General features: G+C 37.9%; 2 protein-coding genes across 4 annotated transcripts in view; both read right to left on the reverse strand.

Moving 5' to 3' along the window:
• Positions 1–17,251, reverse strand: part of LOC137188274 (uncharacterized) — a 155,726-nt gene extending 138,475 nt beyond the window's left edge. For both annotated transcript variants that reach the window (XM_067597865.1, XM_067597866.1), the window contains exons 1-2: positions 17,052–17,251; positions 16,831–16,878 (exon numbers count right to left, since the gene is read on the reverse strand). In XM_067597865.1, coding sequence (XP_067453966.1) covers positions 16,831–16,858 — 28 coding nt within the window. In that variant the 5' untranslated portion in view covers positions 16,859–16,878; positions 17,052–17,251. The remainder of the gene's footprint in view (positions 1–16,830; positions 16,879–17,051) is intronic.
• A 586-nt stretch (positions 17,252–17,837) lies between these two features.
• Positions 17,838–25,167, reverse strand: LOC137188278 (kynurenine--oxoglutarate transaminase 3-like). Of its 2 annotated transcripts, XM_067597870.1 has the most exons (15): positions 25,062–25,167; positions 24,302–24,343; positions 24,015–24,105; positions 23,652–23,713; positions 22,473–22,617; positions 21,848–21,997; positions 21,674–21,760; positions 21,432–21,554; positions 21,195–21,315; positions 20,793–20,869; positions 20,616–20,705; positions 20,327–20,513; positions 19,279–19,349; positions 19,067–19,153; positions 17,838–18,946 (listed from the first exon to the last, which is right to left on the reverse strand). In XM_067597870.1, the coding sequence occupies exons 3-15, from the start codon at positions 24,102–24,104 to the stop codon at positions 18,890–18,892; spliced, it is 1,347 nt and encodes a 448-aa protein (XP_067453971.1). In that variant the 5' UTR covers position 24,105; positions 24,302–24,343; positions 25,062–25,167; the 3' UTR covers positions 17,838–18,889. The 2 variants fall into 2 exon arrangements, with proteins under 2 accessions (XP_067453971.1, XP_067453972.1); XM_067597871.1 differs by lacking the exon at positions 24,302–24,343 and having other exon boundaries at positions 25,062–25,165.
• Positions 25,168–25,474: the final 307 nt, after the last annotated feature.

Below are 25,474 nucleotides of genomic sequence, written 5' to 3' on the forward strand. Positions count from 1 at the left end.
ATATGATTGTTGTTGTTTTATGATGCTATCCAGTTGATTAAACAATTGGACCTGCAGCAGTCAAATAAAATAACCAGGTCAAAGGCCCACAGGGGTTTTGGTTGGGGGTTTGGGGGTCCTCTCCCAAGAAAATTTGATGTTATTTAACTAAAAACTATGCAGTTTCACACAATTCTGGACTATTATCATTAGAATATTTACTTTAAAAAAAAAAACAAAAAAAATGCGTGCCATAAAAAATAATCACAGAACATTGGTGAAACAGGCTTATAATGAATGGATGCAAACTGTGATTTTCTCATCCTCCCATTGGCAGGCTGTAGCCACTAGACAGCTGTAGGGATGGCTATGGTTAGAATTTTATCTTTATCTTATCCACAAACTATTTATTTGTCCCATTTGCACATATCACATAGATACAACAGACTACATCAATGCCATCTCAGCCCTTTTTATTTCCTTGTTGGAATAAAAGGCACATACCAGACTTAATGATCCAGCTGATAAAGATTTATACTCTTAATATTTGATTTTCGTTCCAGATTCTTTGTTCCAAAGTTCAGAGAATACTGGAGGCATTTTTTCTTGAACAAAACATCAGAAGAAAGAAATAAGAGTATTTATCAATACTCTTATCAGTTCTTTTTCATTACAAAAGAATTGGGTGTTTTTTGAAAAATTATTTTTTTTAAAATAAATTCAGAACAGAACCGTGTCTACACAGGTCACCCATGTTTCCGAGGCGCTCAGAGCCCAATACACAAATTTGAATGTAGTTACACATGTAAAATGGAGAAAAACAGACTTGACAGCACTGTGAAAAGACATAGGAAAATCCTGAAGTGTAATGATGAAATTGTGCAAAATGTGCATTTGAATTTAGGACTAAACTGGCATTAAAAACAGACACACACAAACGCCCTGAAGAACACCTCAACTCCCCCCTTTCAAAGATACTGCTTCCAGTACCCCCCGACGTTCTCTGAAACACCCCCTGCGGGGCAATATTGCCCCCATTGAGAGACGCTAACTTAGAGAGTAAACTTTTTCAAGTCAGTACGGATGTAATCCCACCTCTGATCACAATGTGAGTTGCAATGGTAGAGTAGCACTGTCCATATTTCCACTCGTTGACTCAACGGGCAGAAGAAGAAGCAAATCAAGGTTGTAGAAGCAACCTTGTTTATGAGGTATTTTTATATATTTCTGAACGTGCTTGAGACATCAAGCACTAAGTTTTGCACATACATGCCAAGTTTCATGCACAGTAACATTACACAGTTCAAGAGTAGAGCTTAAGTCTCATTTTCAAGCCATTAACACTGCGGATGTAATACCACCTCCAACCACAACAGGTTTGCGATGGCAGAGTGGCACTGTCTGTATTTCTGCTCATTGACTCCACAGGCGGAAGAAGCAAATCAACATTATTTATGAGATATTTGTATATATATTTCTCAAGAACCGCTCATACAAACAATTTCACACATTGACATTGACAACACTCGTTTCCCCAGCAGTCCACCTGCCAGACATGAAGTAGATCAGATGAACGGTTCTCGAGATATGCGAAGGACAAACTTACATACATACAGAGATTCCTTGCTTTATATAGAGAGATAAGAATGCATTTTATCATCTAAGAACATTGCCAGAGTGCAACTGTTTCTCTCACAAGCCAACACAGACACACTAATGCACACCTTTACTATCTGCAGGACTGACTATTGTAATGCTCTACTTTCTGGTCTCCCTAAAAGGAATAAGCCTATAGCTCAATTACAATTACTTCAAAACTCAGCTGCACATGTGTTGACCAGGACCAGGAAGAGAGCACACATTACACCAATATTAAAGTCTCTGCAGTGGCTATTTGTTTGCTTCAGAATTGATTTTAAGATCCTTTCATTGGTTTATAAAGCTCTTAATGGTCTGGTCCTATCTATTTATCAGATTTGCTTTTAGCCTACAAACCCTCTAACCTCAGGTCTTCTGGTAGTGGCCTTTTAATTATCCCTTAAGTCAGAACAAAAACCCACAGTGAGGCATCCATTTATTACTATGGTCAACATCCTTTAGTCTGGCTTTTAATTGAACTTGATTTATTTGTCTATTTATTTATGTATTTTAGTCCGTTTTACTTCTTGGTATATCCTTTATTTCATCTTATTTTCTGGATTGTATTATTATTATATATATTATTATTATTTCTGGTTTTACTCACCTCAATACATCTCCTCTCTTTTTTAGTATTTTATTATTTTATCTTGTGCTCTTATTAGTTTTTATCCATTTCTAACCCTGCCTCTGGTGTTTCCTCATTGCAAATTGATGAGATTATTGATGGCGTTTCCTCAGTTCCTGTTTTTATTGAGTGCTATTATTATTGTTGAGTGCTTTATTAATTACAAAGTCATTTATTGCTTTGTGTGTGGATGGGGGGTGGGGGTGTTATTGTTATTGTTTTATTATGTGAAGCACTTTGTTAGGCTATATTTTGTTTGTATGAACAGTGGTATACCAACAAAGTCTGATTAATTGATTGATTGCTTGAATATATAAAATATGATTAAAATAAATACATGTAATATGTAAATACTTCATATTTCATAGTCATAAAATAACTACATCTTATATGACTACGACTATAGTATAGACAATGACAGTTGTAGTCATATACACGCTTACAACACTGATTGTCAATGATACAGTAACTGTCTATACACCAGTTACAGATGCTTTATAGTCATAATTGTTGAATTAGTGATCTTTTTTGCTTATGACTATGTTATAGTGTGTCATAAACTTTTCTTAAATGTTTATGTACTGCTTATACATGCTAAAGAAGAGGGTTTTACAGTGTGTTACCAGACCTTCAGCCTGTTCTAACCAATTCTTTGTCAGGTATATCAGAGATGTGTTTGATCTGACGATGCAGTAAATGAGAAACAGCTGAACAGCGGTTTAACAAACTTGATTTCCTGCATTCACATTCTTAAGTGGATGCTTTGACTTTAACTTGAGGATTTCATTTCTGAGATATACTCTCTCCATTTCCTTGTGTTGCTCAGACTTCTTCTCATCTTTTCCCAAAGAAAAATTGATTATATGACCAAATAACAGAAACAGTCCTTGCTTGACGAGTAGCACTGTCAGTGTCTGTATATATTCTGAGCATAACAATCAAAAGACAATTTAGTAAAACGGGCCATGATACATCCTGTTTCCACTAAAAAAATCTCATACACGACCAACAGCAGACAGAGACAGTGGGGGAAAGCTATCAGAAACTAAAACTTTTGACCCACATCTTTCCGTCCATCCAGTTAATGGTCCTGGTACCATCTTTTACCATCTTTTGTACCATCAGTTCAAACTGATTATTCCTCCCTATCCATCCCAGCCTCTGCCTTCTCTCTGCTCCTTCTTACCCTGTCAGACATTTACTGCACAGTTGTATAAAGTGAAAATGATTGCAGACCAAGTCAGCAGTGTCCAACATGTATTCAGCCAAACACCCCACAGCTGGACCAGACTAACCACTACACTTCTCCCTCAAAATAGAACTGGGAAACATTTCATAGGAGTAGTGCTATACACAAACTCTACCCATCACAGGAACTCAATAAAGATGTTGCAGACACAATAACGACATTAACAATCCATCTCAAAATACTGTAAATACAACATTAATATTTAAATAAATAAATACTACTCCAGAGGATCAAGGATCAATTTTCAGATCGCAGGAGGTGCAATATTTGTTAAAGGCACAAGGTGTGTCAAAATACCATTTTAAATTAAATACTGTGGTGCTGCAGAGATGCCTTGACCAAAACATTATATTCTACAGAAGTGAGAAAACATCTTTGTTAGGTACAAATCCCCGCAAACATCACACCATAATGAGAAGAATGATGTAAATATTATCATTCTGTTTAATGTCGCAAATCATATCGCAACTGCAATATCAGTCAAAATAATCACAATTAGATATTTTTTCAGAATGATTCAGCCTTATTTTAGAACTGCTTTCAGCTTTTGGTCGCTGAAGTTGACAACATGGTCGCCATTTTTTGATTGTTTACAACTTGAGTGATAACCACTTGAGTAAGTATATCTCATATTTCAATAAAGAAAAGATTAGACATACTGGATTTCAAACAGAGATTTATTTTTTCGTTCCCTCTCTGCCATTGTCTCTCTTGTCTCTTTCTTGTCCTGTCTCAAACATATGCACACATAATTTTTCATAAGCAGCTCAGCTTCACTATTTAGGTAAATTTTAAATGAAAAAGAAAAATTAGAAACAGACTAACATTGAAGCATACTAAATTTAAATTTTGCATTTACAAGATAATAGAATCCTTAATGGGCTAGGGTAGGGTAAATTACAAACGGTGCAGTAATGACCACCTGCAAGTCTGTTCAGAGTGTGTCACATTGGATTGAAATCAGTTATGGAAATGTAAAATGAAATAAGGAGACTGACTGTTGCTCTTTGTTTTTGAGAATATATTAAAATGTGTTCTTTTTTATGTGTTAAGTGTTTAGTTTAGCATGATTTGCTGCATTTGCTGATACGCTGCCATGTGATGTCTACTATAATCCTGCTGTGGCCCTCTCTGCCTTGTCAGATTTTTAAGCTGTTGTCACATTTTTATTGTTTTAAGTCACCTAAATGTATACACTATAGGTCATAGCAATATTTTATTAGGATTTAGTCAAAATTTCTTTCATAAAAACATGAATATGTGTGTGTTCATTTATATTTCATCCATTCAACACAAATGCCCTGATACAAGTGAGTGGATTGAATCAAGCTTCTATTAAGAATTGCTGCAGTTATGTCACAGCTTTATGGGGCAGTTATGCCTTGTGGTACAACCCGAAAACTCATCCCTGGACTATAAAATCTATATTACAAGTTCCCACATAGTCACAAAGAGAATTCACGACAATTGCAAATGCAGATAATTAGTCTGCGATTGCTAGAAATTAGGCCATTATGAAAACCGCAGCCACCCCCGCTGACAACTTCACTCCATGATTAACTGTTAATAATTTTGCCTTGCTGCAAAAACACTGTTACAACTGACTATGTTGCTTCCACAGTCAGTCCCAATAACAGTACCAAGTGACAAAAGCAGGAAAGGCTTGAGAAAACATCCACATACCTCTTCCTTTATCACACTACAACATACAGTACCTTTTGTTGTCATTTTTGCAAAGTCATCCCAGACCATCAGAGGCATCCAATCAAACCAGTGTAACAGAGGAAATCTTCAGGCACTGCAATCAAATTATATACCTCAAAGTCTTGAAAGGTGATTCTTAGCTTGTCAGAGGATGACAGTTCTCACTCTGTCCGCCAACAAGACACAGGAACATTAACTACAATGCCAAGGAGGTTGTCATGGTTAACACACTATGTCATATTGCACCATTTTGCAGTGACCATGATTCCAAAGTAAAAAGCACTCTAAAATATTTATGAATGATGCTGTCGATCGTTATTCCCCATTTTGTATCGGGTGGGGAGAGATATCTACTTGTGGATTTGGTATTCCATTAAAGATTGATGAACTATTGTAGCAATAGAGCACTGTTTGACGTCTATTAGTTTGTTTCAACTCCCTTCTGGCCACACTGAACACTGCATTAAGTGGTACTGCCGCTGAATAGGTGAGCTGACAACTTTAACTACTAGATGGCAGCAAAAGTACAACTTCTAGCCTGCAGTCTAAGAATTTCTTTACAACACTAAAATTGGTAATCATAATAGGATGCTTCTCTGATGCCATCACCACCGAAGGAGTCACATGGGAGATGCTACCTTTGCCAAAACCAGTAAGAGATACAGCAAAAACATCCTTGCCTAATAGAGTTTGTGCTATCTGTTGTTTGTCAAGCTCATTCCATCCAGTATCAATAAATGATATTGTTTATTTTTCTGACTCACTGAGACATGACTAGCTTACATTTCCAGCCTAGTTTTCACACTGCAAATATAAAAGCCCAGGGAGTGGTGAAGTCAAACCTAATCCAATTTGGTCGGAGTTTGAGTTGCTAAGACTATTCAGCTGAGAAATGGATGGAGCCAGACCTGATACAGGTCACTGTGGTGAGGGCCACTTGGCAAAAGCAATGTAACTTGCTGATTGGTCCACTGTAAAATTCTTAATAAACTAACTTGCTTGTGGATAAAAAGAAACAGTATAAAAAGACTATTTTGCTTCCTTGATGCAATGCATTTCCAGCGGCGGTGGCAGCCTTGTGGGGTTGGATGCGCTGAGCAGAACTCGGGAGAGACTCAGCAGCCACACATTTCTCCGTTCTCCATTTCTCTGTTTAGCATCTTCAGGTTAGGCTAACCCATTGTTGCTAGCTTTGGAGTTAACACCCTTCACTTTTCCAGCAGTTGGGGAAACGACAGACGTGACTTTTCTTTTCTATTAACTGATACACAATCATACAGTGTACCGTACAATTACTGCCAGATTGACAACTTACCGCTAACCTTTTCCTCTGCTCCGCTCACATTCACCGTCACTTTTCTGCCACTCACTCTCTGCACACACATTACACACTGCCCTATTCCTTGAAGGAGCTACGTTACCGGGAGCTTCCCAGCAGTGTGCAGCTCTTCATCTAACAGCTCACTCCTTCTTGTTCCATTACTCCCTGCAATATCTAAAAACAATCCGCTGTCAAAAAATGCCAAAAATGACCATGTCTTGTTCTGTGAATGCATTTTTGATGAACAATTGTGGTCAGCACTAACCTCAGTCACTAATATGTTGTTTAGCTGCTTTACAACAAAAGCCACCTTGTTTTTCATTAGTTGAATGCTTTTAATATGGAGAAGCATCAGTAGGAAATGTTAAGTTTATTATTTTCACTATCAATTGATCTACTGACTATTTTCTCAATTAATCAATGAATTGTTTGGTCAATGACATGTCACAATTTCTTAGAGATATACTTCTTGCCAATCTGTAAAACTAACAGGATTATACTTATATTTTATATAATGTATTGCACATATTTTAACAATTAAGATTAAGAGTCATGCAGAGTTACTCTCTTTACTTTTAACATTTTTTCCACATACACTAGAATAAAGCCATTAGAAAATTCATTATTACTTGTGTTTCAGCTTTGTTTTGCTCTTGTGTGGTCAGATTAATCCGAAAAATAAATATAATCTTTAAAAAAGAGCAGCAATAGTGAATAGAAAATCTGCCATTAAAACTGAAATGTTAGAACATTTCATGCTGCGAGTGGCTGAGTAACCTTTTGATTAACTGCAATCATTAGTGAGATGATTTGGTTTAGAGCAAAACTACAAAAAAATAGAAAACTAACTTTAAATCTCAATCTATATTGTGTATTTGTTTAATCACAGATCACAACATAAAAGTTAAATGTTCTGCATAATGACATTTACACTTTGTGTTTTAATTACAGATGGTTAATAGTAATCTTTTTATGTACTGTTTTATTGAGTCTATGCTCTGTATAGGGTGTGTTGTGAATGTTGAGGGCCTCTGGTCATTGCATGCCAGCCTTTTCAATGTAATGCAAGACCTTCCTGAAACTCTTGAAAGCTGACAGTGCTTGACGTGAGCTGTGTTAATTACAGTAATGGCACGCATTCTCATTAAGTCATTGTTTACGTATCCCGGGGCCTTATGGAGCCTGAGTGGTGCTCTGGTCTGCTTGAGCACCGCCGCCTCACTGGTCTATGTGGCTATGGCCTCGTTAACACAGACAGCTGTTCCTCCCAGCCACAGCCATGGCCAACATGACAAGTGGCGCCGGACATGCCGCTGAACACACCCACTGCGGGAGCAACTGTCAGAAATAGAAGTATCCCACAAGGCAGGAAAACGTCAATGAGTAATCAGCGAGAAAGTGCTCCTCGGGTTATGTTTTTCAGGCCCAGCCCCCAACTCCCTCACAAACCAGCCGCTCCCCTTCACAAGACTGTTCATGAGGCTGTCTCATGACCCTGTCCTATCCCTTTAAATTGGTGCAGTCAAAGGTGCAGTGGGTGTATAATTCTACCAGTGACCTGTAGCGAGGACAGGCATGTGCATGAGATAAACAGTGTCACAGGAATCCAACAGGATTTCTTGGACAGGTCATGCAGCCAAAGAATCAATAGCCAAGTTCAAGGCCGAAATTATCAAGCATCCCAGAGAGGGAAATCAGTCCTGAATGGCTAATGGCCTCCAAGTGACCCATATTTGGTCTCTCTTCTAGGCCTAAGAGAAAAAGCATTTTATCAACTTTCTTAACCATGGAAATGAATCCTAGCACCTTAAGGTGTCCTAAATTGTGAACAGTTACCAAGAGATGTGTTGGGAATGTTTGAGCTTATAAAAAGATCGTTTGGGCAAAAATGAAAAAATTCAGTAACTGACTGCAGGATGCAAATGTGAACTGATTCATTAATCTCCCCTCCACTTTCCTATTGTAGCCTACGCATGTATTTTTCTCCCTCACATGTAGGGCACATACACTAAGTTAACAGAGGATGAGGTGAAGAAAGAACTGGACAGTGATAAACAAGATTCCATGTTGGAGAGAACAGCACCCATGATTGCTGCATTGCATGATATATCCAAGATGCAAAGCACAAGGCATTACAAAACAATGTGATTGGATAGCACTAACTCAGATAATATCTTGCAGCTGAGTCAAATTACTAGGTCTATTTTACATTACATAGTGATTTAAGGCTACACAATTGGCTCCTTAATGTTTATCTAACAGCCCATGTAAGTAAATAGCACATGGATTAATATGAGATTTAATGTATGTTATATGTTATTTTGGCATCACGTTTTTTTTTCCTACATGATTTGCCAGTTCACATAAAGCCCAGGTCTACTCTCTGCATTTCAAAATTTTCCATTGTCTAATACTACAAACTGAAATTAAACAAACAAACAAAAAAAACACATCAGCAACTACATGTCATGATAATTTCTACTTTGTGGCTTTGAGTGTTGTCAAACAGTCATCACACGCTCTTCTACTGAAAGTAAGTGTAAGACGTTAACTCTCAAGTCCTTCCTGGGGTGAATGTATTTATTCTTAGGTTAACTTTAAGTGCTATTCCTCTGAGTGAGTCTATGAGACTTGATAAATATGGGCCCAGGTCCTCAGTTTTCAGCTCCACTAGTGGGTGCACATGGACTGCTGGTCAGCTCGGACCACTTTGGCCATGCAGCACGTAAGGAGAATAACTCATAAGAATATCTTATTAGAATATTTTAAATGTACATTAGAAACCTTAAGGGATCAACAGATTGATCGAGTCATAATCAGCACATCTACATGTAATAGATTTCACACAACCTAAAATAATAAGAGTTTGTACAAATCGATTAATACTTGAAATATTTAAATTTCCAACTTATCATGTCAGAGGAAAGATGGCAGTGATGGCTTCAAGAAACGGGGATTGAAATGTCTAATAAGGGAACACTGCCTTTCCTCTGAATGTCTGAACTATAAAAGCTTTAATTTCCCTATCATCACTGGGATCTAATACCAATCTGTATTCTTTATTCAGGCCGTCTGTGTTGCTGCCAGACAAAGCCTTTGAAAAGCCAATTCCTGGGAATTAAAGAAAAGAGATTAAAATATCATTAGGTGCTACATAATTGAATGTCAATTTTGAATAAACTTGAATTCAATTCCTGGTCATTAAACTGGATGTGGTCTGCCTTTTTCCAATCATAGACTTGAGCCAACAGATGAGAGCTAGGTACTAACTTCAAAATCATTAAATTGAGGGGAGTTTGTTTGGCCTTGGCGTGCCAGACTGCTTTGATTCTGGCTCAGAGCAGAGGGATGAGCAGCTGGAGGAGAGATCAAATTGAAACAAAGCTTCAGAAAATTGAAGGAAACATGAGCATAATAATATTTAATAATTAAATTCTCACAGACAATGGCAACTGAATGAAGTAATCTGCAAAAGTGTGCAACATCATTTGCATAATTGACACAGTTCCCCCCTTCTCCCTCCTGTAAATGAATGATGAAGACAATAAAAGATGTTGCTAAAATTGGGAACAATAACAGCAAAATTTCATCAAGGCCCCCATGCTCTGATTAATCTGCGCTTGCAAATCAGTGCGGGGGAAAGAGAGACAGAGAGACAGAGAGAGAGAGAGAGAGAGAGAGAGAGAGAAAGAACCGGGGAAAGAACGGGTGAGATTGGGGGGAAGGCAGGTGATTAACAACAGCAGGGATTGCTGCCATGGACAACGTGCCCTGTTTTGCTCAGCTCGAGGGGCACCATACGAACAGCCCTTTCATGCAGCTGCTGCAGGCACTGGCTCGCTGGATCATCCCCTGAAAGCTTGAATGAGTGCAATAATTTGTATTGTCATTAACCCCTACTGCACTGTCTCCATTCCTCAGCACTTATAAACCCATAATTTAGCTCCTCAACCCCCCAAAAGGGCTCAGACAGAGAAAAAAAAAAAGTTCCATGACATGAAAAAGCAGCTGATAGGATATTGAGTATGATAACAGTTCATGTGACATTCCTAAATGTGTCTAATCTTTCTTAGCTAATTATTTGCTATCTGAGTACATTGCCATTTTTAATTATTCAGTATGAAGGAGCCACATTAAACGAAAACATAACACAATGAAAAAGCTATTTCATATTCAGGGTTTCTAATTAACGGTTTCTCTTTATACACATTTTCTATCTCTCCCATCATTTAGATAACATCATCATCTTTTGATGTTTACAAAATACAAGAAAAAAAAAAAAACAGGCATCATCTAGATTTATGCTGCATACTCTGCTCCTAATAACATTTGCATTTACTAGTCTATTAACATGATTAAATTCATATTCAAAGTCTGATTCAACTTCGACAGTTATTGCTTAGTGAATTAAATAGCAGCACAGGCAAAATGACGCAACAGAGAAAAGGAGGGGTGGGCTATGTCAGGTTCCATTATGCTGTAAACAACACAGGACAACAGAGAGTACACATTACAAGAAAAACAACACATGTAAGGCTGGTCTCTCTGAAGGAAAACAGTCTGTCCTTTTGTGTTGGTAAGTCTGTCACTACCTGCATTTTTTTTGATCATTTCATATCATTCACTGTGGTCATCAGTGATCGTCTCTTGTCCTCTATGGACTGTAGCACAAGTCCTACAGAGCGCATTAGTATAAACATATGATGCTTTCACTACAATCCTCCTCAATATCACCCCTGACTCTGTATTCCCACAAGCAACTACTCTCTTGTAAATTCCATGCAATTAGTAGCCTTAACATACCCAGAGACATCCATTTGATTTTAACCTCCTCTGTCCAATTAACAAAATGTAGGTTGGAAAATAAATGGCAGACGCCAAAGCAAATTAATTATGTGTCCACCAAGCTGTTAGCCCGCGTGCACAGAGCAGGGGCTGGCAATAAGAGCCGGGCACACACCGCCATATGGCCTGCGTGAGAACGGACATCATTTGGGGGTGCGGTGGTGCACCCCTCAAATTCTCACAGATATTTATGTCTCGGTCCTATTCACAAGAGATATATAACATATGTTGTGATGTGCTGCAGAATTAGTCTGATATAAATGTTTTGATGATTATTTTAAGTAGTTTATTAAAATCCATCTGGGATCCCTTGAGCCATTTTTTTTTTTACTTCTATTGTAAATTTAATTCTACTCTGACATGATTTAATACCAGAAATAGTTTCTGAACATTGCTCTCAACAATAGCATGTGTATTTGAGCTATTATTTCAAGCAACATGGATGACTCTCTGATGAAAACTGTTGCCAAACGCTTGACTCAAGAAGGTGATGCATACAGCAGCATCATGCTCTGTGCTGCCTATTTGAGGCTGCTGGCTACATCAGATACTGTGTGGCAAAGTTTGGTTAGAGAATAGGAAGAAGAGCTGCTATGTTCTACAGAATATGATCAACATGGCCACCTAGAGGAAACAATAAAACATAAACATCTGGTCTTATTTTAAAGGCAACAATAACCTAATTCCTCCTTCATAAACAGGATCGTGACATAAGATTATTGGCACAATAATCATAACTAACATAAATGATGATGGTATTATGCTGACAGACATCTAATCCTCTGGGATCTGGTAACTGCACACTAAATATGTCTGATAACAGCAGCCTACATAATAATCCTATTCACATTTTTAACTGCAGTCTGTCACCCGTGTTCCCACACTACATTACAACTATGTAGCATTATACATTTATGGCACTGGATGCACATGAAAGATTCACTCGACATGGCACATAGTGTATGAGTTAATGCTAAATGTTGTTATGTAAAACAAACGCTGCGCAGAGGTGGAATCAGTAAGTGACAAAAACAGCTAGACTGTGTGACTAAGGCGGTAAAACTCATGAAATGAAACAAAAGCAACGTGAGCACAAACTGTACATACGGTACAGGAGATGCATCAGACAGTAGAGTTCACACACGCCACAACGTTCCAAAGTCAACCTCTCCAAATGCATTTTGTTGACATATTTTCAATAAACATGACTTGTGCCATCTGCTGCAAAGATTAAAACAGGTTTAAGTCGTTTAATGTTTTAATTAATAGACCAAAATGACAATAAACCACTTCAACAAGTAACCTCATAGTTTTTAGATGGTTTAAGTAGTGCAGAACAAGGGATCAATTTACTAGAAAAACTATCTGGACGTTCTATAACTATAGAATGAGGCTGTGGACACAGCAGAGAGCGAGAGGAAGGACTCTATTACAGAGAGAAATGTATATTTAAATGAAACAGAACTTTTGTCCAAGCAGACAGGTGTAATTTCTTTCTGTTATTATGTATAAACCTGACTTCTTGTTTCCATGACATCACCAGCCTGCATACATTCAAAGGTTCACACGGTCATGGTGTGTAGATGTTAATCTAGGGGTTTGGAGTTGGGGGGGGGGGCGAACATCAACGCCCCTCCTCACCTTCCCCCTGTTTTTTCCTTCAGAACAGAGCACCTTCGTCCTTACCAACAGCACAATTTCATGCCAAGTAGCTTGGAACGTTAACTATTAACTCTGAGGCTACAATTAAAAGCATTTCATCAGATAATGCTTCCTTCCCCCAGATTAAGTGCTGGCATACCACTGTTGACTATGACAGCTGGAAATAGATTTAACTTGGGTATTTATTGCACCAAATCTGCAGCGCACACAAGAACATGCTTCAGGCGTGGACTGCTATCATTTGTCCAAGTACCATCATGCTACAAGGGCCTTCTGCAGCGCTGAATGTGACAGGAAATATCTGGAAAACATTTTAAGGAAAAAAATCTATTATTACATCTTGCAGTTAAAGCTCTTTTTTTTTTAAACGTCACATCCCGAAAATCACACAAAAACTTTTCAGTCTTAATTCTCACTGATATTTTCCAATTATTCCATGATGAAAAACAAAAGTATTTCATCTATTTGGGGACGATGTGTAGTTACAACGCTACCTTACACGTTTTGCTGCAGATCTTCAGGATGATGAGGAGATTATGCTTACTGGGGAATTCTTATTATGGTTGACGTAGCATCCATCATGAAAGATTAAGAAGAAACACTGACAAATTTAATTTGCAGTGTTTTGATAGGCAACGTTTATGTAGCTTAGCCATGACATAGTACCATGGCATGTGTTAACTCACCAGTCTTTTCCTATTATACACGTATCATCATGTACATTAACAGGCGGTACTGTTATTGTATTTCATCTATTCACAGGTGGTGGGAATATCCTATTAAACTGCACATGTTCTGTTAATGTTACGCAAAATTTCCAACATCTTGTTACAAATGAAACACTGACAGATTCCTGCTCACAACTGCTACAGCATGTCCCAACACTCTAAACACAAGTCATACTGGAAGTGTTTTAGGTTCAGATACACTTTTTACAGAGCAGCTCACATTTGTAGGCATTAATTGATAAGTTATCTTTATGTATATATTTGCATCATTATAAAACTTTCTATATTTTCCCTTCCAAGGCAGAGCATATCTAAAAGGATATGCTCTGCCTTGTTCACCCACTGTTGATATGACCATGGCTTCCATATTTCTACCTTACGGATGCAGCGGTCAGATGTGCTAATTATGGTATTAAAAAACATTAAAATAAATCAAACACTGAACACAAAATGACTTTTCTCTTTTACATCACTGCTGTAAGAAGAGAATCCAAGTGTACACTAAATACTGTATCACTGTGCATTGTCAAGATTTGTTTCAGTCTGATGTACTTTGTCTCCCTCAAGTGGTCTAAAGGATCATAGCTGAATGTGGTGAACAAACATCATTATCCACACTGCAGTGTGGATATAAACTCATAAATAGACAATCTTCAGAGCATTTTGACAAGTCACAGCAGCAGGTGTTAGCTATAACTTTAATGATGGCTGCATTCTCTTTAGATAAGCCTATTCTCCGGACCTCCTGGCTCACTGTAATTGCTTACTGAGGCAATTAAATATAGTGGAGCCATCATTAACGTTATTCATTTCACCTGTGTCAAAATGATTTGTCATAACATCTATTTGAGTGCCTACCAACGAGTTTTCTCCACAACTTGCAACTTCTTTGTCCAAAGAGTTTGTTTATACAAATGTATTGAAGACTACTCAATAATTATTGTGTCTCAGTAATTCAAGGACAGGCACAGTTTAAAATCACTTAGTTTTTTTTTGCATTTTGTTATCTTTTCTGCTAATGAGCAGAAATTACAACTCATTAGATAGATATTAACCACATACAAAAAACAAACTCAGATTGAAGATATGGTCAAAAAATATTTTACAAAACTACCTATTGTGTAGGATCACAAGCTGAATGCAATATACTGGTTGTTTATTACTGCCTCATTCTGACATTTACTCAAGTTACTTCTAAAATTAACTGACAGAAATGAGCCTTTTGTTCTGAAAATATTTGGAACTTTGAATAAACTTTTCTTAGTTTTTGATCTTTCCACTGCACACTCATCTCTGTCACACAGAAAGATACAATGATTGGCTGTGTTGCACTACAATATAATATGTATATACATGTACATGCAGCAGTCTGACTACAGCCTGCACTGTTAAACATTACTGTAGTGGCACTGACCCATATAAGGAGCGGAATATGTTGTCTGGCACTGGAAAACTTTAAAAGGGGATATTGAAGAAGTAGTTGAGGAACAAAAATATGAATGAAACAATTAATGCAAAAATTAACCTGGAAGATTCAACAAAAATAACTTAAGCTGAAGAAACAAATACATTTGCAGCCTCACAGCAAGCTGCCACATACTCTCTCCTTCCTATTCTTCATGTATCGACCAGTGACCTTCTCAGCCTCGCCTAACTAAACCTACCATCTACTCAGGTTACCACAGGGTGAGCCAGACTGATACAAAGCTTTCAAAGAATACACATTATTAATACAGGATTTCTCTGTTGGCAAACACAGTGTTCTGTAGTGACACACACATGAACACACACCAATTATTGCACCAGATTTAACAGACTGTCGCTTACAGTTTTACCCTTCCTACCTGAACTGGACAGTGCCCAGTCACTCCAACACTGATTAAGCACATGATTCGCTGTTCATCTAACATCCCCGAATAAGGACCACAACTGGCAACTCTGAGAATATCTAGAGGGCCTATCAGATTTCAATCTGACTGAACTTTGACACGCAAAAATCACAAAGCTCTCCAAAGTCTGGTCAGCTTGACAGAGAGTGGGATTGACTTTTCATTTGGGAAATCTTGATTGTTTATGAACTGTTTCATCACTGCATGGCGATGAGCATTACTGCGTGTAAGGACAGTGACAGAGGTTAACAACAGTAAAATGTCTGCTAAAATGCAGTACAATTTACAGCTGCTGTCAGTGCTTTACCGACAGCAGTTACTTATGTTGCACCTTGAGTCTGGTGACACATACTGTATACATGCAATTCCCAACATCGCTCCACCCAAATTTAACCTGACAGGAGTTTTAATCGGTTACTTTGATTGAAAATGCCTGTGCGTAAGTGCAGGGCCTTTAAATCAGTATCAGCTGGGGGGAGGTTTGCATTGCAATTTCTGTATGTATATATTATCCTGAAATCAAGGTGTATCAAAATTTCTCTGATACAAATTCTATTTTGTAGCCATTTTGAGTGATAATTAGTTTCTAGTTTGTTATTATTCAGCACTGTCCAGTGTGTTTTCTGTGTGTCACTAGTGCTGTGGTCACTCATATTAGGGCTGCAAGTAACAATTACACGATTATTATCTTGATTAATTGATTAGTTTTTTGGTCTATAAAATGTCAGATAATGGAAACAAATGTCTACCACTGTTTCCCAAAGCCAGAGATGCAACCTGAAATTCCTTGTTATGTCCCGACCAACAGTCCAGTTTATTGTCATAGAGGACTAAAGAAACCAGAAAGTAATCACATTAACAAAATTGGAACCAAGGAATTTGTTTTTTTAGAAAAAATGCCAAACAACAACAAAAACACTCAAAACGATTACTCGATTATCTTAACAGGTCACATGTTATGTATATAGGTCAACTAGAAGTTTATACTTTGTACACCAGGTAAAAACCATTCTCACTTACAACTTATCGTCTGAAACAGACACAGCTTTAAGGTGGTTAAATCTGTCAATTAAACTTTAAATCCATTATATACAAAAGTTGCCACTCATAGCTAATAATGCTTCATTTACAGTCACAGTTATGGTTTACTGGGTTTGCTCTTGTGTTTTTGCTCTATGTTAACTTACCTGCTAGTTTGTGAGTCTTCGGTAACATGGCGGTTCGTTTCTGAGCGGCTGTAAAGTAAAGTAACACTTTTTACTACTCCTGAGATGATGTTTGACCGGACACAGCCGGCAACCAAAACGGGTACACGTTAAATTCATTCCAACTCCGAATATTACCTGTTTTTTTGTTTGTTTTTTTCTTAGTGACTAGCTAAAATGTGCTAACGTTAGCATTGTCTTACCTGGTTTGACTTGTTTATGGCACTTGTAGGGACTCTGTCAGCACTTTTATGCTACTACTTCTTCAATGATTTGGGCTAATCGATACTAACGTTACAGACTTCCCGCCATGGATGTATTATGAGAGCTGGATGTCCGACTAAAAATGGCGCCTTTTCAGTCATACAGGAATTGCTCGCCTGGCGCATACGCCGAAAAAAAATTCTAGCTTCCGCGTTGTGCGGCCCACTGAATATGCGCAGTAGTGTTTCCCCCGCTGGCCCCGCCCGCGAGCTCCCGCTCGGCCCATAGACTTTACATTGTGATGACGTCACGGATTTTTAAATCGCTTTTCTCGGCTCAAGTTTGACAAACATAAAACCTCCATGGATCAAAAGTTCATAATAGAAAGAGTCATAATTGACGTTGTTTGCAGTTCGAGTGGTCCTGTCAACAGTTTTACAGGCATCTCTTTTACAATGGTGGTCTATGGGGAAAATCCTTTTTGGGCCGCAGGGAGATTTTTCGCTGCAATACCGCGAGTGGCCACTGGGAAAAATTGGCTGCAAGGCTGAGCGGTGGCGTCCTCTCCAGCTATTATTATCCATTCATGCTTCCCGCCCACAATTGAATTTTACGTGCGCAGGTAAAGTGTCGTTGGTTCTGTTTTTTTTCACAGCACCCCCTACTGGACCTGTGAATTTCCATTTGTAGTCAGGACTTCGATGCACAAACATTCAAGTAAATAACACGCCGTTTTAATATTAAGATATTAATAAATAGACAGGACTCTTTTTTTTTTATTATAATTATTTATTTAACACGTTTAATAGTCAATCAATCACAGATCTTTCACTATAATTAATAATATTATAGTGAAGTTGGCACATTTCATAAATCTGATAGCATTTAATAAGTGCTTACCAGTCTCAATCATTGATCTGATTAGAAAATTTTTTTTATAAAGCCATTTTTAATCACGATTTATATCAAAATAATATTTAGCCATGTTGTCCAGCTGTATCAATACGCTATATTGTGCCATGAACACACCTACCAGCCTGTGGTGTGTGTATAAGCCAGTCTATGGAACAGGCCTATTTAAGGCGTTAGAATAACTGTGACAAACTGATTATACTAGAAACCTATATATGAGGTGTCAGCACAAATAAAGTGCCATGTTCAAATCATGATGTAATTTTACATATTTTGTTGATCACAGTCCTTTGTTGTGGTATTGGCATTAATAAAATAATCCAAATGTATCAAACGGCAGTTAGTGAAAAATGAGAAGGAAGTATTGAGTTCAAAGTGCAAGCAGCAGCTACCATCTGCATTTATATTTAGATTTGGTAATCTGTATGTCTACATATCACAGAGGCTCAACACTATCTGGAATCATTTATTGAAAACTGAAATTAGAACAATTAAAGCAGAATGGTTCAAGTCAAAACAATTCCTTGATTACTTTCTGTATCTGTTGTGTCTCTAATGTTAACCCCTATGCAAATAATGAAAAATATTGAATCAAACAATAACGTATGAAAATAGGAATGAATACGGGATCGTTTACAGTATATCCACTGTGGGACAATGGATAAAAAAACTAATCTCACTAGTTATCTCACATCACACCTTTCATTAGTCAAAAGGATTCATTTCCGTCATGTTGACTTAAATATCATCTCCTTTAAAACAGGATACAGGTTAAAGTGTTGGCACATAATTTTACAACTATCTAGTTTGACTCTGTATTGCCAGTTTGTGCAGCATGTAACCGTCTACTCCTGTTTCCTCAGTATGATGAGAGAGCGGGTTCCTCTTTCCTGAAAATGACCTGAAGTCTTGACACCACATCCCATTAAATCTTATTCCAGTTTTTCAAGATGTTCTCTGCTGCATCGAGAGTACTATCTTGCTGTTAAGAGAAAGACAATACAAGGTTATGTTTTCCTCAAGAAAAAGAGAAGAACTGTATCTTTATTGGATGATTTTGTTGTATTTCTGCCTTGTAGCAATCAGACAGTTGTCTGTTTACCTTAATGAAGCAAAGGCGGATATACTTCTCAAACTGCTTCTTGGACTCATCTCCAACAAACGCTGTGACTGGTATGGCTGCCAGTTTCTATGTATATTATTATCAAGAACAGGAATAAAAAAGTAAAAACTGAATGGCTGCAATGTGAGTTCTTATGTTAGTATTAAAAATCGTACTGTAGGGACCAAAACTGAAGAACTCAATTTAATTACCTTTTCTTTAATCATCCACTTTACAAACTTGTAGTCGTAGGCTTCATCAACCATATGTGACAGATCCTGATCTACAATGGACACAAAGCAATGGTGAATATTCATTTGTAGGGTTGGGTTTTGATAGCCAGTTCCACTGCTGATCCAGTTCCAAGATTGTAAATTTACAGGATTTATTAGGTTTCAAGTCTCAAATTTAATAAACAAGTTTTAATCAAATCACCTCTCCTATTTATTAACATAAAGCAATGAAAAAAAATAAATTAATTAATAGTAAGGGTATATTCAAATACACAGATATGTCTAATGGTAATCTCTCTTGAAACAGAGAAAATGTCTCTGAGTTTTGCCCTTTTAAATATTAAGTTATAATGTACATTAAAAGTTACTTAATTATAAGTCTGTTTCACAAAATTCTGTAAGGGATGGTCAGTCTACAACTTTGGTCAACACCGAAATATCTCATCAACTAATTGATGGATTGTAGTTTTCCACTGATGGAAGATGAATTCTAATGATTTTGGAGATCCTCTGACTTTTCCTCTAGTGACACCATGAGGTTCACATTTGTGGTTCTGGGTGAAATGTCTCAACAATTGTTGGATGGATTGCCATGAAATTTGGTTCAGATATCCATGGTCCAAGAAAATGATTACAAATATCTTTGGTGATCCCTGGCATTTCATCTAGTATCATCACCAGGTGAAAACTGTTATTTGTCCAATATTTTGATTAATGACCTCGGCTGTACCTTGTGTTTAGTGCTAATTATCAAATCTAAGCATGCTAAAATGCAAAGCTAATATGAAGAGCATGGTAAACATTATGGTGTTACCACTTAGCTCAGAGCACAACTGTACCTAAGTATAGCCTCACAGAGCCACTAGCATGGCCTTGCATATAATTTCTTGTACCAATAGTTCAATTCATTTCTATGAAGCATATAACAAACTGAAAAATAAACAAAGTTTAATCCAACCCAAGGTACCACTCTGTAGATGCCCGCATTACTTGCAAGCAACACCAGTTTAAAAGTGCAGTAACTCACTGAGAGCCGTGACATCCACGAGCATGAAGTAGCCCCCCTCCGGGATGATTGGAGACATACCAGCCTCCCTAAGGATGGCAGCCATGCGGTCCCTCTTCCCCTCAAGTTCTTCTGCCAGTGAGGAGAAGTAGCACTCGGGCTGACCCATCAGCTTGTAGTTCAGGAGCAAACCTTGTGCCACAGCCTCCTGACGACAAACAGACACAGACAAGTCTCAACAGTAAAAACTATTATTTTGGCTTTCTCTTATGGATTTCAAGGAGCATATGTAAAAGTTTTGCAGACTTGCCTGTAAAGGTGTTGGGCAGGTGTACAGAGTATTCTGCATGACGGTCTGAAGATGCTTTATCAAGTGCTCAGGTCCTACAGACCAGCCAAGCTGGGAAACACAACGTTCAATTACTAGATGTGCAAGAACTGATGGTTGACTGTTGGAAATAGTGTTTCAAATGCACAGATTCCTTACCTTCCATCCAGTAACACTAAATGTTTTTCCTGCACTGCTGATAGTAACTGTTCTATCCCACATGCCAGGCAGAGTGGCTACATTGAAAGAAAAAAAACATTAAAAGCTCTGTGGAATTCAAAGTGTAGCTGAGACTGAGATCCAAGTGATTTTTGAAGGCCAGTAACAAGTTTCTTTAAGTTGTCAGAAAGATTCAATGTATTCTTTGCTCAGGTCAGGGTGGAAGTTCTTTTGAAAGCACTCCTCAATAAATACTTAGATTCTTATTGAAACATACTGTACATACTAACTAAATACTTTGAATGCTATTCAGGGCATGGTTTTTTGTTTACAAAAGTCCTATAGTAGTCTAACCTTACCATACAAACAAGTATGTTGTTGACAAGTAAGTTCAAAACATACCAATTTTGATATGCTGGTGGCCCCTGTAGATGAGCCACTCATAAACCTCATCACTAAAGCACAGAGTGTCATGTTTAATACAAAGGTCAGCAATCATCTGCAGCTCATCTCTGGTGAAAACCTGCAGGGAGATGATCGAAGCTGTTAACAACACTTCCTAACTGGTGCATTCAACTGTATGGAAATGTAAGTTTGTTACATTTCTCAGTCAATATGAGTAATATATACTGTACATACCTTCCCAATAGGGTTGTTGGGGGTGTTGATAATGATGGCCTTTGTCTTAGAGTTGAATTTACTGGAAAGCTCATCTGGGTCAAGAAACCAGTCAGCACTTGTGATGTTCTTCTTTCCAGCTTTCTAAAAATATTGCAGAAGAAATCCACCATCTTCAAGCCAGTGTTTTAGATGTAGTAAATACTGTTTATACTGTTAAAGAACATATATGACAAACATCACTGGCTTTAGTTAAAACTTACAAGGCGTAACGGTATCAACACAGGCTTGGCCCCCGCCATTCGTACCATGGGCACATAGCAATCGAAGAAAGGTTCTATTATGATGACCTAAAGAGAATGAATATGGTTAATGTTGGAAGCACGTGTATGGGAAACACCTCAGTATGACCCAGCAAGTGAAAACAATGTCCATACCTCGTCTCCCTCTTCCACCAGTCCCTGCATGGTGCTGAATAAGGAACCATAACCGCCTACTGTGACCAAGATTTCTTTGAGGGGGTCAATCTGACGTCCATAGACCTTCCCATAAACCTGAGAAAGGGCCTTCACCAGAGATGGATGACCCTATTGTATCAACAAACGATGTAAGTTACAGTAAAATAAAGTACGTGGATTTCTAGCATAGCAAATATTTCAACAAGACAGAGACAGAAAGCACAATAGAGCTCAGTGGTTGGTGGACACAAGATAACAACAGTTCATATCTTCTGCATCACAAAATCAGACTGGGAGATCAGCCAATCACCAAATGATCAACTGCTATTTTGACTATTTTAATAACATTTCTTTAAATATTGTCCAAATCAGAGTTAAACACTTCATCTATTCAAAATGACAGCTTACTAGTTGCGGCACTAACGATAGTTTTATTGTATGTTTTATAGTGCAGTAAGCAAGCTCAGTACTTGCTTATGGAGGAGCAAAATGGTAGCACCTTAAAAGTCTTTATCTTTGCTACCATAAAGCTGGGTGTCAGAATGAGTTTCCTTTTCACAGTAGTCGACCACAAGTGAGTGATGCAACAGTCAATGAGTCTTACAAAGCCTCTGGTGTACTGGTTCATCCTGTCCACTGATGCAGCCTCCACTAGTGCCTCCTTGATGTAAGAAGGTGGAGGGATGTCTGGATAGCCTTGGCCCAGGTTAACAATGGATGGGTCAGCTGCCACTGAAGTAAACGCCACCCTGAATTAACAGTAAAAATAAACAGTCAGTAAACAGTCAAACAGCGGTCTGCAATGAGATTACTGTATGTATCTGACGAAAAGGGCATATTTTTAGCAAAAAGGCCAAAAAAGGTTATGGAAACACCTAATCTGGCTTTTGTGTTGAGGGAAAAATAACAAAAAAAACCCTGTATTGCTTCCCCCTTGTAATGCTTCATCTAAGCCTGTTACTTTGTTTATTATCTTTAACTGATAGCTATTCATTCTATTACAACCATGCACCAAAAAAGACTCCCTTGGAGCTATACTCATTATATCAAGACATTACATCCATCACACCACATCTCTCCTTGCTTATTAGTAATCCATTATAAAGGAAGAGGCATGATGGAATATATAGAATCAATATATATTCAAATATATCAATCATCTTGTGCAACTGTGCTACATAAATGGTGCAGTGGAGGTAGTGTGGAGAGGAGCGGATGGTGATAGTGGCTTATAAGAGCCCAATATAACTGTGCCACAGTCCATTGCTATTATGTTCTCTGTGCGCATTTACAGACTTTTCTCATTTTAAAAATGATTTTAACCATCAACACCCAAAATAAATCACAGCATGTATGAAAAAGTGAAAGGATGAGTAACATTCTGGGGACAGACACTGTGCTGCATTCAAAGTCATTCTCAGTCAACTGTTCTAAACTTTTAATGACCATCCTGCTCATAATTATGGTGTTTTTAAGGGTCTTTTATGTTATGATTTTGCAAAGTCCAATAAAGTTGCAATTTACAGATCACTGTGCAGTGTTTGTTAGGTTTAATAAAATCCAGGCAAACATACTATACTCCAGCACTAATAGTTGTGTTTCTGGAAAATTTAATGAATATTGTGATATTTTTGGCTTCAATAATCGTAGTGTGGAAATTTTGTACAGCACATCCCTAATCCAACATCAGAAATCACGTTCACGTGATCAGACGATGGTGTAAAATGGGAGTCTGATCAGATGTCTGTGATCAAGAGGATGAATGTTTTATTCTTTCACTTACCAGACATTCTTGTCCAGTCCCTCAATTCTTTTCGCGTTTGTGTGCCGTGATGTCATGATATGCTGCAACACAAAACCAAGACACATTAGACCTAACTAAATGTCTTATTCATTGCTCAGCTATATTACGTTTATTGCTTTTTGCGATGCTACTTGTTTGTACAAAAAGCAGTGTGAAGTAAAATTATCATCAACCACTCAAGGCTGGTACTGGACATTAACACACCAGGACTTTCGTCAGTGGTTTTCTGGCTGTTGTGGCCATTTTGTAACAGTGCCTAATATATCAAAAGTCCTGTCCACCACTTTATCACAAAGCAAACTAGTTAATAAGTCATCTCAAAGGTTTCTACAGTGGACATACCTGTGAAGTACAAAATGTTCTTCTGCAGTTTATGTTGGCTGAACAACATGCAAACCTTGAGCAAGTCAGGATCTGTCGCACTATGCTCATGCTGTGGAAAAAGTGAAGAAATGAAAAACAGAGTGAGAAAAGACAGCAGACTGACAGTTTAAAACTGAATAACAGGTGTACCTTGATCCAAAGACTTTATAAAGCATTACTAGTTAGTGAATCAGGCGATGTAACTACAAAAACAAGGCACTGCCTACTCATATCAGAATAGTTATTCTGTAGATACACATTTGTACCTTTTTTAGTCAGTTGCATGTGGGATGAATTCCATATTGACTCTGGGAAACAAAACAGGACTGAAACTATTAGTAACTATTAATCGATCAGTCAAATAACAGAAAATGTAGGTAATTTATAAAGAACAAATGCCAAAAAAATTAGTTAGAATTAGAAGTAGAAAAGTCAAAAGAGGTACAGATGCACATGCAGGCCAGTAATCTCACAGGTTTTAAAAGCAGTTCTGGCCTTTACTGCATTCAAATGTTGCTCATGAGTTAGAACAAAGCTGCGTTTCTTTACAGAGTGGGCTCTAGGGAGTAGTAATGGCACATTATTCACAGAATTTTTGGTATTCATGCCTCGTCAGTTTGATTAATCCTGCAAAATTACAGTACAGCAGATGGCGTCAGTGCGCTGGGTCCTGACCCTTACACAGGTACAGCCACATTTTACTACAAAACAATACCATTATCTGTTGCTGAAAGATTCAAAAATCAGGAAAACACTGTCGGAGTCACCCCCTGCTATTCGCCCTAAGCAGATACACGCAGGAAAATTGTGTTAGTAAACTATGTGCTATCGTTTGCCAAAATACACACATCCTATCTAACGCTAACACCCTCTAGTTAGCTTTAGCCAACAGTAGCAAAAATAAACTGTGGCTACAAAACCGACAGGCTGTCCTGTTAGCTGATTTTCTGCTACAACCTTCTTTAACAAAAACGCTCCATGTACTTGTCCAGAAGTTCAGCTATCAGGTCAGCAGTCACAACTTACTTGTCGGCACACGGCGGTCAGGAGGAGGAGTGTTGTTGTCGCTGCACGGTCTGAGTCGACCCTCGAAAGGCGTCATAAAGTGCACACAGTGCTGCTGCCTTTAAAGCTGTCGGAAATTGGCAACTTTTAAATGTAGGCTACAGACAAGGGACAGGAACAGAAGAAGCAAACAGGGCATGCATTTTCAGTGATAGATGTCAAAATACGACTGCAAGCGACTTTAAGCATTAGCATTCAGTGTTTCTCAGATGACTGGTTTGCATTGGCTTGTCTTGTGTGTATTTCTTCTTTAGCATTTGCTTAAATATTTGTGCATGAAGATGATAATCAGTTTAAATCGTATATATGACGCACAACAAGGACCCATTCTGCTGCAGAACTGGGAAAGTCTTCGAGACTAGGCTTATATGTTG

Source organism: Thunnus thynnus, chromosome 8 (genome assembly GCF_963924715.1).
Source record: "Thunnus thynnus chromosome 8, fThuThy2.1, whole genome shotgun sequence".
Taxonomy (NCBI): domain Eukaryota; kingdom Metazoa; phylum Chordata; class Actinopteri; order Scombriformes; family Scombridae; genus Thunnus; species Thunnus thynnus.

Bases quoted from the DNA above. Each gene is read 5' to 3' on its own strand.
- LOC137188278 (XM_067597870.1), bottom strand. From the start codon at position 24,104: ATGAGCATAGTGCGACAGATCCTGACTTGCTCAAGGTTTGCATGTTGT. The intron at 21,761-21,847 runs GTATGGACATTG...CATTCTCTTTAG, and splicing joins TGGTGGAAGAGGGAGACGAG to GTCATCATAATAGAACCTTT. The intron at 19,350-20,326 runs GTGAGTTACTGC...TGTCCATTGTAG, and splicing joins CGTGGATGTCACGGCTCTCA to ATCAGGATCTGTCACATATG.